Source organism: Sinocyclocheilus rhinocerous, unplaced genomic scaffold (genome assembly GCF_001515625.1).
Source record: "Sinocyclocheilus rhinocerous isolate Xijiao unplaced genomic scaffold, SAMN03320098_v1.1 scaffold256, whole genome shotgun sequence".
NCBI classification, from domain to species: domain Eukaryota; kingdom Metazoa; phylum Chordata; class Actinopteri; order Cypriniformes; family Cyprinidae; genus Sinocyclocheilus; species Sinocyclocheilus rhinocerous.
In genome coordinates this window covers 915514-934548 of record NW_015632036.1, presented here as the reverse complement: position 1 = coordinate 934548, position 19035 = coordinate 915514, and the positions used below count along the sequence as shown (strand labels likewise).

Below are 19035 nucleotides of genomic sequence, written 5' to 3'. Positions count from 1 at the left end.
TTAAGTGCAATAAGTTGCAGAAAACAACTCTTTGCCGTCTCGTCTTGCTGTCTGACAGACTCACACCTGAAGCGCGCACAAGCCGCATCTCGCACAGCGTATTTTCCGTTCTGCCGCACACGTGCAAAGCACGCGCACGCACACAGAGAGACGCGTTTCAGACGGCGCGCGAACACCGAGTTGATTCGTCTTTCGCATCTCCTCATGTTTGAACAGACACATACACACAGAATTATGTCAATAGTATCCGTCTCAACGATTATTCTCGTAAATGCAGTCGGTTATGTTTTAAGTGAATGTAAACAGCTGAGAAAGATATCGGATGTGTATCATTATACTGGATCAGTGCAGTCGGTTTTAAAGGGACAGCAGCCTATAAATACGTGCTGCTGAATATGTCACTATGTCAATATGTCACATGTTAACAAAACAACAAACCAGCTATAACAAAGATTAATCTAAATTTAATTCATACAGTGAACACTATGCAGTGTTATTTTACACTTAATTATTAAATTTCTGTACCTGAATACTAGTTTATATTATCTATGCTTGTAAATTGTGTATTTCTTTTTTTTCTTTTTCTTTCGTTTTTTTTTTTACTGACTGTTCACTTGCCTTTAATCATGTTTGAACTTTCTCAGACTATAGTTTTTGCGGTGGTATATGTTTTTATGTAATGCTAAAACACTGCTGGTCACTTTCAGAAGTTGTAGTGATTCTTTCTTTTCCAAGAAAGAATGTGAAACAAATTGGTTATATAATTTTCATTTTTAAATATTTTAAAATATAATTGAAATTGATTTTACACACTTTAAGCAATATCGTATCACATATCGAATATCGCATTTTTAACAAGGTATCGCATATCGCATTTTTCTTCAATATCGCACAGCCCTACTTCACATTAATTTTATAATGCGTCAATCACTGAGATACATATTTATAAATTATGACATTTAATTTTTAACTGTCAATGTTGAAAAGCTCTACAAATCTATTGAAATGATTTTTAGTTAAATGAAAGGACAAAAGTAGGTCAATGAGCTGTCAACAGCAAGCAGGAGATCTGGTCATCCCACACCCATAAATAATAAGGAAGACGACGAGGAAGAGGATGATGGAGGAAGACAGAGAGTGAAGACAGCTGACTAAAATCCTAATGCCGTTGTTCAGCTCACTTAGTCTTGGCAAACAACCTATTAATTTCCCGAGTGAGTGGTCTTCCTGCCTGGCTGATCAGCACTGATGGCTCTAACAGATGCTGAGACTATTCGCCTCATTAATTGTCAGCTCATTTAATTAGGTCATCAAAGACATTTTTAGCACTGGTAATACAACGACCGGTTAAAAGTAACACCCACCATCTACTGCAGATATTATCAGCGCTAACGAATGTGGAATTAATACTAGTGAGAATCTTCTCAATACTGGTAATGTTTAATCTTTTTCAACTACAACACATCATGACAGTGAATTCTGCAATAATATCAGCTAGGAAATAAGAGTGAGAGATGTAGATATGGAGTGAATCACCTTAAAGAGCTGGACCCATCGTTTCTGCTGAGCTTGAATGCGCTGTTGTACTTGGCTGTTAGTTTTCACCCCGACACTCCGAAATGCCGCTACATACTCCTCTTTGTGCTCCGTCTTGGTCTCAGGATAGGCCAGCTTAATGATTCCCAGGCACGCGTCCCGCAAACACCGAGACAATGTCACCAACTCTGCCAGAGAGAAGGGCATCATCGACGACTGGCTCTGACCTGCCGAGCAATGAGAAACATTCATTTGTAACATTCAATTTTCAAAAAAAAAGTTAACAATAAGAGACTAAAATTTCAAGAGTGCTGTAGAATTTACAAGACCACAATAAAAAGAAGGTGAAAGAACAAAATGACCTGATGTGTTTTAATGTTTTTTATAAAATACTTCAATATATTCTGATACAGTAATTTGTACTTCTTTGCAGAATACATGTTAATACCATCTGCTGAGCCAAAGAACTCGCTGTCATGCACAGAGATGAGTGAATGACTGAAGAGTGAACTGAAGAGATAGAAGAGAGGGATGATCCTGTTGGCGTCCTCCAGAGACATTGGAGAACCTCTAGACATCACCTGCAACAAGAGAACCATAGAGCTACACAAAAGAGAGGGAGAATAAAGAGAGGACAAAAGAAAAATGGAATCGTTAATATTATATTCAAGATGTACACATTAGAAAATCACTGTAGAAAACTCACCCTGTGATCATTTTAGTCTTCATAGATGTGATTAAATGCCATAGGTGTCTAAGAAAGCGAGCATTGAAGGCTAAACTGTACAAAAGCCTGAAAAACACAAAAAAAGAGAAATAAAGATCTTGAAGTAAAATAGCTGATACCACCAAACATTATGTAGACTAATAAACACACAATACCCTTACTGAACATTATTCACCAAGGTGCTACAGGAACTATGCTCATCACTAAATGTTCAAATAACCACATCTCCTGCCCATAAAACCCAAACTTCACAAATTTCCAGCGGGACTCATAAAGTAGAAAATAATATAAACAACCCAGTGAGCTGGAATTTCTAGTCTTTGTATGTGACCACAGGAAAGATTAAATGAGCCATTAAGCTTTATTTAGGTGAGGCACCTTCCATTAGTAAACTAGCAGTCTGCTTCAGGGTCGTAAACAGACCAGTGGTTCCTGTGGGGGCTCCATTTAAGCTAATGACAGCCAGAGAGACAATGTAGCACGGCCACAATTGCCTGACCGTAGAAGCAGTGTTGCTATCACAAATTAGATTCTGTGCTTAGGTCGCCCAAATCATTAAACCTAACAGCTGTCACACCAGGGTGTGAGAAATCGCTCTGGTGGTTACTGCATGCTTATTTTGTGTCAAGGGGCGAAAGAATAAATAAAGCATAATTGGAAGTAATTAAGGGAGAAAATAAGATTAAAACTGAGGACCTTTGTCTCTCTGTTTATTTTGAATACGCGCCCTCTAGCGGCGAAAATTACATTGTGCCTTTAAGGTAAGAATATGTACATCCACCTCACACACACACAAAGCACTTCCGTTTACAATTTTATAGACCTTTCCCCCCAATATGTTATATTAATGTCAGACAGCACTTTAACAATAAAATAACAAAACAATTGCAGAACTCTCACTGAGAAATGTATGAAACACTGAAATATGTAGACCAAATGTAAAAAAAAATTATAATAATAAAATAGACACACAAAGCAAAATGCTATCAAGCCTTAATTTTCTCAATATAATACAGTAACAAAAAATGCATACATTACAAAATTGTTTAAATTTAAATCAAGGACCAAAAACAGTAAAGCTAATTGCATCTCAGCAACTAATTGCATGCTAGCTAGATGCTAATTGCATCTTAGGTGGGTACAATTAAATTAAACTGGGAGTTTAGCACTTACAAGCTTTAGAGAGCATGTGTTTGACTGAAATATAATCAAAGCTACATGACTTTACTGGACCTCACACAAACGCTCTCAATTTCAAAGTCAATTTCACTGCTCTAATCTTTTATTAACATGAATAATGTGACAATGTTTTTTCTTTCTTTTAACTTTCTGTTCTTTGCATCTTCATAGTGTCTTTAAATAGCCAAAACAAATACAGCAGGCTTAACATTAATGAGACCTTTCCATGGACAAGAACCAAGTGCGCTATTTACACTAACATAGTTTTGATACTATAATGACCTTGTTTAGTGTGAAATACAGCCATACTCTTCACTTTAAAATATGATCATGTTTAAAAGGCGACCAGGTTTGCGTGCTCACTGGGCGCTTCTTTAAAGGTTGTAAATCAGGGCCAGCTGTTATACCTCTTGTAAAACCATCCCATCCACTCCCGCAGGAATTAATCTTCCTAGGCCAGCTAATTATTTTGTACAGATATCCGATAATGATAAAGTAGTGAAGGCAGTATTTATGTTAAAAGCCTTCTCTTCTGGACGGAGCTATAAAATATAAAAATACCACCAAATAAAAAAAAATGGAGGAAAAAACAGGATGAAGAAAGGATATGCAGGAAAACATAATGGAAATTCAAACGTTTTATTTAATATATGAAAGAAAGCAGAACTTGCAAAACATGTTAAAGATGTCAGAGGAGCAAAATTATAAAGGAAGTCTAAAGTGTCTTACAGAAACAATGTTGAGTTACATCAACTTTGAAATGTGCTTTATAGGATGTTATATTTTTCATTTATTTCATTTCAGATTACTCTATATTTCCAAGGAACAATTAAAAATATTAAACAGTATTAAAAAGAGCTAATTTTGGCATATCATTTTTGTCTTTGAAAATAGCATTTTAATTAGACAATAACATGCAAAATGACAAAAATGTGTGTTAAACAGACTAAACTTTATAAAAGTATTTTTCCCACGTTAAAACATTTAGTTAATTTAAACATGTCTAACATTAACAAAATAAATAACGAATACATATTTGTAGAAAAATAATAAGTAATTGTAGAGAAAATCTAAGCTCCTAAAATAATTTATGAGTATAAATATTAGCTACTAGGATTTTTTTTTTTTTTTTTTTGGAAAAACTCTTTTTTTGAATCAATTCTTTAAAAAAGAATTCTCCAACTAAAAAAGAAATTATGTGAAAAAGGTTTTTTTTCCAGAATACATACAATTTGGAGACTTTTTTCAAAGTGGTACTTTTTTTTTTTTTTTTTTTGATTTAAGAGGCTTGACTGTTGCCTCCTCTATTGTGAAGACAGCTTTCTGAAAAGATTTTAATACATAATACAACATTTTTAATTCTCTGCTAGAACATAAAAGGTATAGACTAGGGTGCACAATGCCTGCGTGGAAACTTTAAACTAGTTCTGATTAGTTGATTGACACCACCTTTTAGAGCTCAGTGGCTTTATCTGATTTCTCCCTCTCCCACATTAAACCAGACATTCTCCTTTTCCCTGTTTTTCATGCCACCTCTCTCCATCACTTTCCTTCTTCTTTCATTCTTTCTGCTGAAATCCAGCTCTCATTTTGTTAGCATTGCAGAACCAGAAGTAGATTAAGCAAAGGTGATTGAGAGAAAAGCTCATTACACTAATTGATGAGTGACAGCAACTAAAACTGCCCTGGTAATAAAAAAATTAATTAAAAAACACAGTAAGATGAGACTTAACCACCTGACTGCTTCATTAGCAATGTTTCTGCTTTATCTTTTTTTAAAAACAGTGGAAAAAAAGAAGCAAAGACAACCTGCTCACAGACTTGACAGTTTGATGTTTGGGAATCTTTTTTATACACAATTCTCATCCGATTGCAGCTCTTTCTTGACTGTATCTCTTTTTATCGATTAGAGTGGTACAGCATGCCTAACTTATCTTGAAGTAAGAGAGTGATAGAGCACAAGTGTGCACTGTGCAGTGAGTCTGGTTATATTGGCTATCCTTAATGTTGTGTTGCAGAAAATGATGGGTGATTCATTTTTTTGGATGGGTTGTTTGCGTATATGACTAACCTGACTCTGGGCACCATCATACGATGTTGCACCATCAGCGTGTGACAAATGGAGGCCATCATGGTGAAGATGTCTTCACTTGCCGTGTCTCTCCAAACTAATGTTAGCAGAGCGTTAGTCTGCTGCTTGGTGTCCAACTTCTGTACACATTCCTGTGTTATATAATGCACAGATATCCAACTGCCATCCTTTAAAAAAGAGACACAAAATGATATTCATATTTTTTAGATCAAAATGATATTACTGTGGGTGCTCTCTGAATATTTTTGTGCAAATATGTGGATAAGAGAGAATGTGTGCACCTGTGCAGCAGAAGGCTGTACGGTCATTTCTTCTTCATCTTCTGAATCACTGTTGATGTCAGCTCTACTGCTGCACTCCGTCACTGGCAACAATGGCAACAGAGTCTGGAGAGCATTCAAGTACAACAGCAACCCTTCTTCGGAGAGTGAACCTATACAAACCAAATGGACAAAATAATTGTGTTCACTGATCGGTCACCTCAGAAACGCACAGTATATTAGTGATGCTGTAAAGTGCTATTAAGCACACTACTTACCCAGTCCTGATTCACCAACTGTTAGCACAAAGTAAAAGAGCCAGGGAGCCTGAGCTCTGGCCTGGGCAGAGGAGGCTATGGTGGCCTGAAGTGACCAAAGGAAGTTCTGAAATGGGAAAGCTAGTTTTGGGTCTGACAAAGCTGGCACGAAGAAATGATAGATTTGTTCAGTGAAAGGCGATGAAATGAACTCCTCAGTGAAGGCCGTAAAAACAAACTGCCTGTGAATGAAAGAAGGAAAAAAGGTTGAGAACCTGTGAATTTTGTATTATATATTGTAATTGTACTGTATGTTTCAGTCTGCAGGAAGGACATTACCTAATTTATTTTTCTAAATACCATACCATACAGTATATCCTTTTCAATACTAATATACTTCCCTATATGTCCACACATTTACACACACTTTTGGCTATTTGTGTATCTACAAGACAACAAAATTCACAATCTTTGTTTGCCAACAGGAGAGCTTTGACCTAAAAGAACCTTGTTAGTTCCCATTTAGCACACATATTTTTCTAAAGTGACAGCACAGTAATTCAGTAATTCTAAATGGATGCATTTTGCCTTTGCTTTACAGACAAAAAGTTCAAATAGAAGTGGCACGTCCACAATATAATTTATCCACACTAGAATAAGACCACACCAATTAACAAAATAATTAATACTTTCAAAATTTTGGGAAGGTAAGATTTTTAAATGTTTTTTTAAAGCAGTCTCTTATGCTCAACAAGGCTGCATTTATTTGATCAATAACAGTTCAAACAGAAATATTGTAAATATTACTCCAATTTAAAAACAAGAGAGTTTTCTATTTTAATGTTAAATGTGAGCCAAAATCATCACAATTAAAAGAACCAAAGACTTAAACTACTTCAGTCTGTGTGCATTGAATTTATTTAATACACGAGTTTCACAATTTGAGTTGAATTACTGAAATAAATGAACTTTTCCACGACATTCTAATTTATTGAGATGCACCTGTATATATTTCATTTTTGTGATGGCAAATCTGAATTTTTAGCAGTCATTACCCAGTCTTCAGTGTCACATGTTCTTGCTATTAATTTCTTTAAAAAATAATCTTACTGACCCCAAACTTTTGAACAGTAGTGTACATTATTATTATTATTATTATTATTATTATAATTATAGTAAAATGTGAAAAATGTTAATTTAAAGCAAAAGGGGGAAACACAATAGCAAAAAACATCTAGCTGGTATGTCTGGGTACATGCCTCTGTGTAAGAGAGAGAGAGAGAGAGGACAAATACGAGACTGTATGCACAAGCTTCTTCTCTCGCGCTTTTGTCGTTCATCAGAGAGAAAAGAAAAGAAAAGAAAACAGCAGTGTTCGTCACTCAGAGTGTTAGAATGGAGGGTAAATGTTGTGTAAACATTACATGTTGAGTCAATGAGTCTGTCTGGATTTTACTACTCTCTGTAAACACAGCAGTGAGAGAATTACTGTCCATTGGTCTCCTGGAAGGTTAAAGCTAACGGTCTGCAATAAGGGGTCAGTGTGCAGCCTTTTACTGGTGGAACCCTTGCATCACACACACCAAAAGAAAGACATTCCTCTAACAGCTTGAACTGAATGCTCTCCACGGCGTGTATAGCATAAAAGGCTACGAATAATTTTTCTCCAGTATGCACCTACGTGAATATGTACCTGGTATCTGGGGGGCAAGAGCTGTATGAAAAGTGCAGAGGCTTGAGTGTGTGTTCCAGCATCGTTTGTGCCAGTGGAATGGAAGGGGCATCACTGTACTCTAGACTCGATGGCAACTTGTGATTCACTAAAACATACAGAGATCTGTAGTATCCTAAAAGAAAGAAAAAAAAACATGATCACAATATCACAATAGGTAACAGATGCAAACTTTGGCTAAATTAAAAAGAGAATCTTGAGTACTCTCTGAGTGAATATACTCATGTATTGTCTTAATAAATGATAAAGATAAAGGATGGGGGCAAAACTTTGTACCTTTCTCTACCATATAGTGCAATATTTGCTCAATAAGTGCAGCGACATAGTTTTCATCCTGTAGAAATGGCAAGTAGGTTCTCTCAGATGAAAACACCTCCAGCATCCTCATCGGGATGGCCACATTCAGACTGTCATCTTCACATGCTTGCAATAACCTTAAACAGACAGAGAAAATGCTTAGCAACCAACCAACGAGAAGATCTAAAGATTTACATGTGACTGTGACAGACGGATTTACTTTAGGTATACTGCTACACAAATCAGTATCTGAGGAACATCTAATTTTACCTGCAACAGTGCCCCAGTATCCTCTTGATCTGAAACAGGCAGCTCTGTCTTTCTGGCCCCGTCAGCAGCTTGACGAACTGAGCATGATGCTTTACCAAACTCTGACACATCCAGATCTACACAGTTAAGACATTAACATCCATAAATGCAATGGAGGTAAGTCAGTGACAGCATAACAATATCAATCTGTCCAACTTCTTTTTCATCACTCCACATTAAAATGGCAAAGAACAAATCGTCACTGAGCCTCATATGGCAATAATATCTATTTAGACAGGCACTCCTTACCATTCTGTGTCTGTCTTCACGTAGTCTGTAAAAAAAGAGAAGCTGGCGAACAAGTTGACTGAGTATGGCACTGTCTGTAAGTTGAGGGCCAGAGCCTGACTGGCACTGACGCGCACAGCGGTCAAAGCAGCCCCTCTGAATGGCATACTAAATGAAAAAGAGAGAATACTTAGAATTTAACAAGCTGTATATCAACTGCAAGAATACAGACAGGTTTTCTGTTTAAAGAAACCCGTCAACACTTGTAGAGTTTAAACCACTTCCACATACTTGCTGTTTTCTGTCTTGGTATCCTCTTATGTAAGACTGAATGATGATTGCATTTTTTAGTCTTTTCCTCTCATCCTGTGGAAAATTCAAAGATGAGCAAAACCATGTATGAAGGACAAGGCCATTATCTCCTATTTGTTCACAACTTTAAGTTTCACATCCTCATTTCTGGCTCTAAAATGAAAATAGATAACTATGCAGAAATACTGTACACCTCATGGGTAATTAGGTTATACACTTGCAGCAAAAAGTATGTGGACTCTCAAGATACACTTGAAAATGTGTGAATGTCATTGCATTGGATCAATTAGTCAAACCAAGCTTTTTATTTTAGAACTAACATCACTTTTACATTTGCATTTATTTATTTAGCAGACGCTTTTATCTAAAGCTACTTACGAATGAGGAATACAACAAGCGATTCATCATTACAAAGCAAATAAACACGAGAAGTGCTCATAATACAAAGTTTCAGACATTATTTAGAACATTTCTGTCCTATTTTTACAATAAAACACATAGCGCTTTAAAATAACATAAAAGACCGATGCTCACCTCCCTTTTCCTTCTTTCTTCTTGTGTTCGATGTAGAAGTGATGCTTTCTCCTCCTGTACAAAACACATATGTGAGACATATCAAAATAGATCCAATATCAAAAAAATTATAAAACTATTTTTGCCAGATTCATGTAGTCCATATATGGAAATCATTTACACCAATTATTCACAAACATACCATATCATCAGTTTCCAAGTAATAATCGTTGTAGACAAATGTAGTGATGCACAGAATTAGACACATTTGTGTGAACAAAGTATTCAGAATTTCAGACAATTTGATAATTTAGCCATCATATCATATGGAAAACTTACTTTTCTGCTAGCACCCCCAAGGGACACCTTCGGTGTTCTCCTGAAATCTCCCTCAAAACTGAACATGGTTACACTTTTCCCATCGAGCAGCGATCAATGCAAGTACCCTGTGTGCAAAGCAACAAAGTGCTGTCTGTGCCTACCAGACAGAGAAAAAAAACAAAAAGCTCATGAGACTGGTGTCAAGCCTATGAACTAATCATAATAAAAACACTCTCTCATAACAGAATTTATGTGTGCTTCTAATAATAAACACTGGTCAAGAAGCTGAAAATACGTGCATGTTAACATACTGCTGCGAATAAAGCTGGCTGTTATGATGAAGATATTTAAAACAACTTTATCCTTGTGGTAGATAACTGAAGAGGTATAGAAGTTTACAGTGGGACTGAATGGAAACGGTCATTATAGCAGACACTAATCTGGCACTTAAGCAGGTATGATCAACACGAAAAAGAAACCAAAAATGTAAAAAACATTTCCGTAGAAATATTGCTTCAACTTTTTGTATACATTAAAAGCCAAGAAATATACCTTAGATTCATACAAATATCTGTGTGCACAAAAATTGCCTCGCTATGCAGCCTCATCTGAGCGAGACGTTGTAGAAAAGGGCTGTTTCATAAGAGACAAATACATTAGTTATGTCTCCAGCCAGGCTAGTTAGCTTGCTAACCTACAGAACCAGCAAAGAATCACAATACCAGAAGTTCATCATATATGAACGTGTTGTCAGCAGTTTTAGGACTAAAGGAGCACTCGCGCTGTAGAAGACACAGAGTTCGGGTGTTTTTTCTTCAGTCAGATCCACTGAACTTCTCTGTTAGCCTTTTGGCTAAAGGTTCTTTGACTAGCTAGCTAATGACTCAGCAGCAGGTCAATTGTCTTTCGCCTCGACAATTCCCAATTTCCCAGTAATTTGCACGTATACGTATATGTTATTGGAGTATGTCAAGACTTAACGAGAATTAAGTCATTAATTTGGAAACATGAGTGCAACACTGATCTGACATGATAGTTCAGCTTGACACAAACTTCAGTCATCTGTCGCTCTGGTCGCTTCTAGAGTCATCTAGTGATTTCAGTGATGTTTTGCGGCTTTTCTACTGATGAGTCGTATTAATAGATGAAATGCGAATTGTTTACCTGGTTTTATTGAATGATCAGCCGAACGATAGTTCAGCAACTGGAAATCAGAGAAAACAAAACCGAAATCGCTGCTCTTGCTGTACTAAACAAACCCAACACGGAGAACAGCCCGCCTACCCAGTAACACGGTGAAATGTGATTGGACAACATAACATTTTCTTCCAAACGATTGGTTAAAGACGGGGTCAATAACATGAAACATGTCACAATTACTTCCTGGATGAATCCCAGCAATAAAAGGAAACCAGTTGCGGTGCAAGGGGTCTAATCTCCGGGAAACGTAACTAAATCATATTCTATAGATCTTCTTTAAAGATTTATTATAAAATGCCATTCTTTATTGGTTTGTTTGTAAGTTATGTAAATTAGGAGTCCATCCAATGGACCTACTGTTTTTTATACAGTCTATGGCTCTGAAAAAAATCTATGGCTATTTTTATACAACAATTTTTATACAATAATCTATTTTTTTTTAATCTATGGCTTTGAAAAAAAAAACTTGTTTATATTTCAAGATTTATACTCTAAGTCAGAATGTAAATAATAACAAAGAATTATTACATTTTCAAAAATTTTTACAAATCCCTTTAGGATAAAACGTTTTTTAATCTATTCTATTACATATATTTTCTTATAATGTATAGCATATCATGAATTGTCAAACACATAGCAAAACAAAAATCAACCATCTAAGTTACTGTACATAGATAAGTTTTGATTCATAAAAGAGGTAGTTCGCCCTTATGTTGTTCCCAGAGCCACTGATCTTTAACGGCTCTGGTTGTTCCAAACCTGTATGAGTTTTTTCTTTTTTTTCTATACAAGTCAATATTAAATAATACATATTATAATATTTAAACAAAATGATTTGGTTAACAACATTCCTGAACATTAAGAATTTAAGAAAGAAGGTCATACAAGTTTGGATTTAGGAACAACATGTGGGTGAGTAAATGATGACAGAATTTCCAATTTTGGTAGAACTAGCCTATCCCTTTAACTTTGAAGCCAACTGACTTTCAGAAAAGTCTGCCTATACTCACTCATCAGTGCATCACAGGCATCTTCCGAAGTATTGTATAGGTCTCACACTCATGACTTGACATCTGATTCTTGTTGGACGGCAGTAGCAAGACTGGAAACCACTCTGTTTCTCATATATGTTATAGAGGGATTTATGAGTTATTGATTGATCATATCCTGCCTTTTAGACCTGAAAAGGGGATAATGAGCCACTACAGCAAGTCTTCTGGAGCTGCTTCAGAATACAAAATGGGGGTCTCATCATCTCAAAAGGTCTCTAATTTTGAAAGATGTCAAAAAAGGTCACACATTTATGTCAACTCCGAGTTATATGTCTCCATAACTCTTTGTTGAGGCTGGTTCATTGTTAAAATGTTCAAGAGTCCTCTCCTCATGCATTTTTAAGTAAAAAGTGTCATTAAGCTATTTCTTGAATCCATACACCCGTATATACAGTAGCATTTAAAGTTACCTTTCCGATTGAACATGTCTATACCTTGTTCTTTTATTAAGCAAACTAAATAGCCTTATGTTTTTTTTTTATCTTATTTACACAATGGCATGTCATTTCGGTCTCTACACACATGTGAGCACACTCCCACTCCCACTAGTATTTGTAAATATTAAGCCGCAAAACGAGTCATATTTAAATTAATTCTGCGTGTCTCTGTGTTAATGAATGGTGCAGACGCGCGGTTTTGTTTACCACTCGTACTGAAGCGCGAGTGACGCTTGCCATGATATTAATGATATTAACTGTTGTCTCACTAATGAGGTCATAAATACATGAACAACATCTCCAGAACTTCTCTGAGAGTCACTTCATGAACATTTGACTGTTTCCTTTGAGTAAAACTATCCTCATATCATATACACACAGAAATGTAAAGGTATTCACGGCAACCCGTCAAAATAAAAGTTCGGTTTAACTTGAAGGCATTGCGGCAGAAATATATTACTATTGTTCAGCAGAATGTACGTAACAGGCTGCTGCTGCTACTACTAAAATTATTAAAACCTTATTTTTAAGGACAACCATAAATATACAATATTTCTTCAATGTTTTAATTGTAATATTAAATTACCTTAATTTCCCAAAAAAAAAATTGTTTAATTTTCATTACTTAAAAGATAGATTAAATTAATGTTTTATGCCTTAAAAAATGTAAATACACAACACAGAATTTCTGAGCAAAAAATCATAAGGCTATTGTAAGAATAAATGAAAATTGTTTTTATGCTTTCAAATAATTAGACATGCTAAATCAGAATTTGGAAAATATAAAAATTTCATAAGGCCCTAAATATGTAATTTTTTTAAAACTTTTAATAAATTGATGTTTATATATATATATATATATATATATATATATATACACACACACATATACATAGTGTGAAGAATATTTTACAGTTTATATTTTGCAAGTACAGTTCCATGGATGTTAACCATGTCAGTAAGATTTATAAGAGTTTTTGCATATATATAGCCAAAATGTGTTAAGGAACAATTGTTGAGTAGGCTATTTAACAAATTATTATATAATGAATACAGAATCATGCAGCCATATGTTTGTCTCAAAAAATTATGCTTACATAATTCATAATTAAAGTTACATGTATAAGATATACTTTTAAACCCGGAACAGGCATTAAAATATTCAAAACAAATGTGGGTTATAAACAAACAGTGATCACTTGTTCGCAGAGTAATTTCCTTTTATCTTGCTCCAATGTGCACTTGAATTTCACAAACCAATTCAAAAATTATATTCTTAATCTTTAAATCTTATGCATTTGAGTCTATTTGGTGCTGGGCTATGTGCTTTTCATTTGCAGTCAGGTTACAGGTTAAATCATAAGACTCCTTAGATACAAAAACAAATCTTACATTTTGATCTATGGTCATTCATCTGCCAGTGAGTAAAATGTAAAAGCTTAGCTTGAGAAACATTAATAAGAAACAGGCAACTGTTTTCATTGACTAAAAGCTGTTTAATGTTGGTTGATAAATTGATAGGGCCAAATGCACCTCCACTCCCCTTTTTCTGAAAAAGTAATGAAAAGGAGAGGAAGAAAATACGAATAAGGAAAACTGACACCCTCTAATTAGTATGTGGCCAAATTTGCTTTTCTGAAATACAATACAGCCATCATGTGTCAAATTTGCCTTAAATTTGAAAATGTTTGGATAGGTTAAAAAGTCATGATGGCAGCTGTCTGCATTCAAGTCAAGTTTAGACTGAATGAAGTTAAGTAAAAACATTTTATTACATTAATTAGGAATATTATAATGCAACACTGTAGCTTTCTTTATTATTGTTTTAAATCATGTTAAATGTGCAGATTCAAATCGTTGTAGCTTAGGGACAAATAAATATTTTTACAGTTTTACATTGCAACGTGTTTGCATTGGGGTGCAAGTCTTTACATTGTGTACCTGCTTGTAAATCTTAAATCATAAGGGTTGTTGTTGATTTAATTAATAAATTTGTTAGAAAAGAGATGTTGCTTTTAAAATTTCTCTCGCGGGGCACTCATTTCAATAAACAGCTAGGTTTTTGCGTATGACAGGTGTGAAATGAATTCATTTAAATTAGCCTGACATCTGGTGACATCGTCAATCACGGGCTCGTGTCACGGAGAGAGGGGACTTGTGGGTCATCTCGTTTAAAGCACATTTTAAATGACACCACTGACCGAGTTGTGTGTATTCATCACATTAGTGTAGTCTAGTGTGCTCGGTTAAGTGACACCTGGCTTTCAGGTTAGTTCGGTTTGTTTGGTCCAGTGAATCACTTAAGAGACAATAAGTCTTATCAAAGCAAACAGATGAAAAACGCTTATAGCCAAGAAGGAATTGGTCAAATATGCAGTGCGTTTAAAAGAAATGATCTTCATATTCAGAATCCTTGGGGGAAGAAATCATGCAGCTAAGCACTGAAATCGGATTCCTAATGACTTTTGATAGGCTACTGGGACTATTCATTGTAAGTAACCGTTCTCCACAAATTACATTGATAAATGAGTCCCAAATGTGTTTAAAAGCAGTGCGATATACATTTCAACACACTTGTGCCATTATGATCGAAAATATTTATTGCAATAAAAGAGACAGTGGAGGTCCCCGTTAAATTGGCTTTTCATAATGAACACATTTACCATGGATAATTAATATATAAACTATTTCGATTTGTCATTGTGATGATATGTGTTCCACTTAATTGTGAAAGTAATTACCGAGCGAATGAACAGCTTTGAGGAGAGTCCCTGGTTTCAGGCCCTTCTATCTCAGGATGCAATAATAATTTTACTCTCTCCTGATGTGATGAAAAAGAGCCATAAATCTTTCTGATGCAGGTCCACGGCTGCATATTTCACTGCTGCTTTAATAGAAATATGCATGCGATCCCTTAATGAAATTAAAACTGGGAAGCGGACAAAGCGGCCCATGTGTTTAGAGACACCAGAGCATTTGGGATGAATGTTGCAGACTTCAAACTAGAAGAATTCCCGATAGATCTAAACATAACGCTTATTTATACGTTTATTGTTGCGCTGTAAATCACATTAAACATTTTCGTATTCCAGTGTCGTCCAAATAGCCTACATCTGGGTCACACTTTACAGTATAGCCTACTGTGCAGTGATAATTGTTATGTTGTTAGCAATTACGCGTGCGGCTTAGTGATTTCTATTACAGAATTGGTCACTGTATCATTACTGCACCCTGTTATTCTTCTTCTTTCGGCCCGTGACTTGTTGATTTCCCCAGAGCAAATAAACGCATGCATGCGACCAGTCTCTGGAGAGTGGTTAGCTGATGAATTGAGGAAAACTAATCCGCTTTATTGGTAGACAGGTTAAGGGCAACAGCGTGTCAATAATTCTCTCCCTGACCTCTTCCTCCATTAGCTTAAAGAGGCTTATAAGAGGACCAGACCCCTTAGACACGGATCCTCCACATCCCCATCCCTCCATGTGCCCAGCTGCTTGAAGAAACGAATAATTTCTATTTAAAGAGCGCGAGATCCAACGTTTACCGAAGACACTTGAAAACATGTCAATATATTTGTTTCCTTTACATTTACTCAAAATAACAAAGGTCTTATTTTTCGAATAAATACTACATGTTCGTTCTAATGGACTATGTTATAATCATAAATTTGTAGCTGTTTTGATAAAGGCGACAGATATATTTTTATAATCCCGTTTCACACTTGGTGTTTGTAATACCCATGCATTTATTTTATATCCCATTATTTTATTTTATATTATTTTTAATATACCTTAATATATAATAATTTTACAGATGCAAAGTTGCTAAAATATGTCAACATCTAGAGTGGTAAAAGCCCACAGACTAATTTAACTGTTAATCGCGTAATATTTTTTTTCTGGGTTTATAATAGGATAAAGACCGGCGCTGTCACACGGAAAAGCTGTCACAACACAAGGTCTAGCCTATTTCTCATAAAGTCAAAAATCTCAAAAAGTCAAATGTTTTCTCTAGCAGTAGTTTTGTATGCGTTTCAAACGCCTTAAAAGAATCCTCTCAAATGAAAATAAGTTTGTGAATTTTATCCTCCAGAGTAAAATTCCGATATCATCATTTGTTAGCTAAACAAATTGTACAATAAATATTCAGGCAGGGGTATATAAGGATATTTTTCATAAATGTTAGGTCGGTGCATTTTTGGGGGTGGAGGGGGGCAAGTTGTTACATGTGTTTTACATAGGCTATTGGAAATGTGTACAATTTATTTATTTAAATAGCCTACGGTAGGCCTATTTGTTGCTCAAAACACTTGTTTGATAATTTTGTACATATTTTCATTAATTGTTTTATGTTTCATCATTATTTTACTCCTTATATTTTTGCTGAAACACTTACCAAAACTGCAAAACTATTCACTGCAATACAAAAAAGTGGAGCAATTAAGGTCTCCCCTGGTGTCCGAGTGAGAAGAGTCTTTCCACGAATTTGTCCTCTTAAATATTCAGAATTCAAAGTATATTTTTAATCTCAAATGCGTATATGCCACTTAGATAATTCATATATAATCATCAAATAAAAAAAATGCCATAGTCTTTGCGTTGCCAGAGGGATGGTTGGCTTTTTCTTTTTCAAACAAATAGACATAGCCTAGATACTGTATAAACATATGGTGTAGTTTGGCTAGCACTTACCGGTTTTAGACAATCAGTTAATCATCTTCGTTCAATCAGTCCTATTTTTTGCATCAACATGTCGAAAACGCTCGAAAAATGAAATCATAATGATAACTCGTCTTATTATAGAACAGACTGAAACACTGCATTCCTCTTTTTAAGCGATGCAATTTTTCAGTCTGTTCTAATTTCATAGTATTTTAATCGTTGCACTTTAATAGGCTAGTGAGGACACTTTCTTCATACACTAATGCAGAATATCTATTAAAAAAATCTTCAAATCTGTACTTAAGTAAGGCTATCAGTAAAGTGTGTGTGTGTGTGTGTGTTGTGTGTTAGCTGTTGTAACATTTTTTATTTTTCTGTTTCTCCAACACCTTCCACGAACGATACAAATATTTTTGAGGACTAGGCTATAGAACTTATACTAAAAGCACAGTGAGCACTGAAATCACTGTCCAATCGGATATCCACAAGGATGACGTGACCAATCCACACCCTCTCGTGCAGCAGTTGACAAGTGGACTTCTGGCTTGCACTCCTTGGCCAAGATCATAACTTTAAGGAGAGCAACGGTGACACCAGTGACAGCATTTTAAAGTTGCGAACGACGCGTTAATCTGTTTGTGAGGTGGGCCAGATGGAGAAATCTAAAAACTTTCGCATCGACGCGCTTCTGGCTGTCGATCCGCCAAAAGTGCAGACCTCGCCGCTGGCGCTGGTCACCTCCCTGCCCACCTCTTCCGTATCATCCTCCTCCGAAAGTGTCCAGGCGTCGGAGTTGAACTCGAACTCCGAAGCACTTCGAACCGAGACTCCGTCGCCCCCCAGGATATCGTCTTGCGGGTTGATTCCAAAACCGGGTTTCTTAAACTCTCTACATTCAGGCATGTTAGGACTACACCCTCAGAGCAGCACCGGGATTCCTCCTCAGGCTCTCTACGGTCATCCAATGTACACATATTCAGCAGCAGCGCTGGGTCAGCACCCGGCACTGTCGTACTCATATCCGCACGGGTCGCACCATCTTCATCATCCCAGTGACCCCCTCAAACTCACCGCCAGCTCTTTTCAGCTCGATCACTGGTTGAGGGTCTCAACTGCGGGGATGATGCTGCCTAAAATGGCAGATTTCAATGGTGAGTTACATCTGAAATGCATGTGGCTAAATAAATAACATTATTATTATTAATAATTTTATTCTAATTTTTGTGGCCATGTTATTATGTAGGCTATACATATAGGCTATAATAAACTTGTTATTTTTATATTACTGGTTATTCTGTATTCTTCAATCATATTTTATAAATTATTTTGAGATTGCGGAATAACGCTGTTTATTTTCAACACGTGCCCTACTACTGTTTTATTAATAAAAAAAAAATCGAATCAATTTTGTTCAGAGCTACGGATCACAGCAGCCAGATATAACAAGGGCGTGCAGGGTCAGTAAAGCTGTTCTTTGACTGAGACAGAACGAGCTCTCTCTTTCAGAGAGGGGCTAAAATGGACAGATAATGGACAGAGGGAAAGTGGCGGACGACTGTGAAAACCACAGCTTGCCAACTGTGTACACTGCGGACACTGTCTCTCTGTTCCGCTGCTCGTCTGCAGATTTTCTCAAACCTCTCCCAAACAAATCAGATAGGGTGGAAATGTTACCAGATGTACTGACAATGCCGTGGCACATAGAGGCTATGTGTGATTGGGAATTGCTTTTGAGGGTTTTAAGAATGAGAGCTTTTATCATTTCTTGCCGTGCCATTTACACGGTGTGTTAAAATCTATTGCGCATATTGTGCATTAATGCTGTAATGCCTTCTGTAACATGGCTGGCCTGTAGGCTATTCAAATTAAAATATGTGAAAAACAGCAACTACATTTCCACTTGCCACTCTCAAAAATAAACT

At 36.0% G+C, this 19035-nt stretch overlaps 2 protein-coding genes across 2 annotated transcripts in view; one reads left to right on the top strand and one right to left on the bottom strand.

The window, feature by feature from the left end:
- The window catches only part of LOC107742134 (ubiquitin-protein ligase E3C-like), a 30522-nt gene extending 19487 nt beyond the window's left edge, over positions 1-11035 (bottom strand). The window contains exons 1-14 of the mRNA XM_016555037.1: positions 10928-11035; positions 9782-9920; positions 9464-9517; positions 8909-8983; positions 8639-8785; positions 8351-8466; positions 8060-8217; positions 7745-7898; positions 6073-6293; positions 5816-5967; positions 5514-5701; positions 2243-2329; positions 1985-2139; positions 1537-1763 (exon numbers count right to left, since the gene is read on the bottom strand). Of these exons, the coding sequence (XP_016410523.1) occupies positions 1537-1763; positions 1985-2139; positions 2243-2329; positions 5514-5701; positions 5816-5967; positions 6073-6293; positions 7745-7898; positions 8060-8217; positions 8351-8466; positions 8639-8785; positions 8909-8983; positions 9464-9517; positions 9782-9847 (1800 nt within the window). The 5' untranslated portion in view covers positions 9848-9920; positions 10928-11035. The remainder of the gene's footprint in view (positions 1-1536; positions 1764-1984; positions 2140-2242; positions 2330-5513; positions 5702-5815; positions 5968-6072; positions 6294-7744; positions 7899-8059; positions 8218-8350; positions 8467-8638; positions 8786-8908; positions 8984-9463; positions 9518-9781; positions 9921-10927) is intronic.
- A 6730-nt stretch (positions 11036-17765) lies between these two features.
- Positions 17766-19035, top strand: part of LOC107742156 (motor neuron and pancreas homeobox protein 1-like) — a 1623-nt gene continuing 353 nt past the window's right edge. The window contains exon 1 of the mRNA XM_016555053.1: positions 17766-18264. Coding sequence (XP_016410539.1) covers positions 17766-18264 — 499 coding nt within the window. The remainder of the gene's footprint in view (positions 18265-19035) is intronic.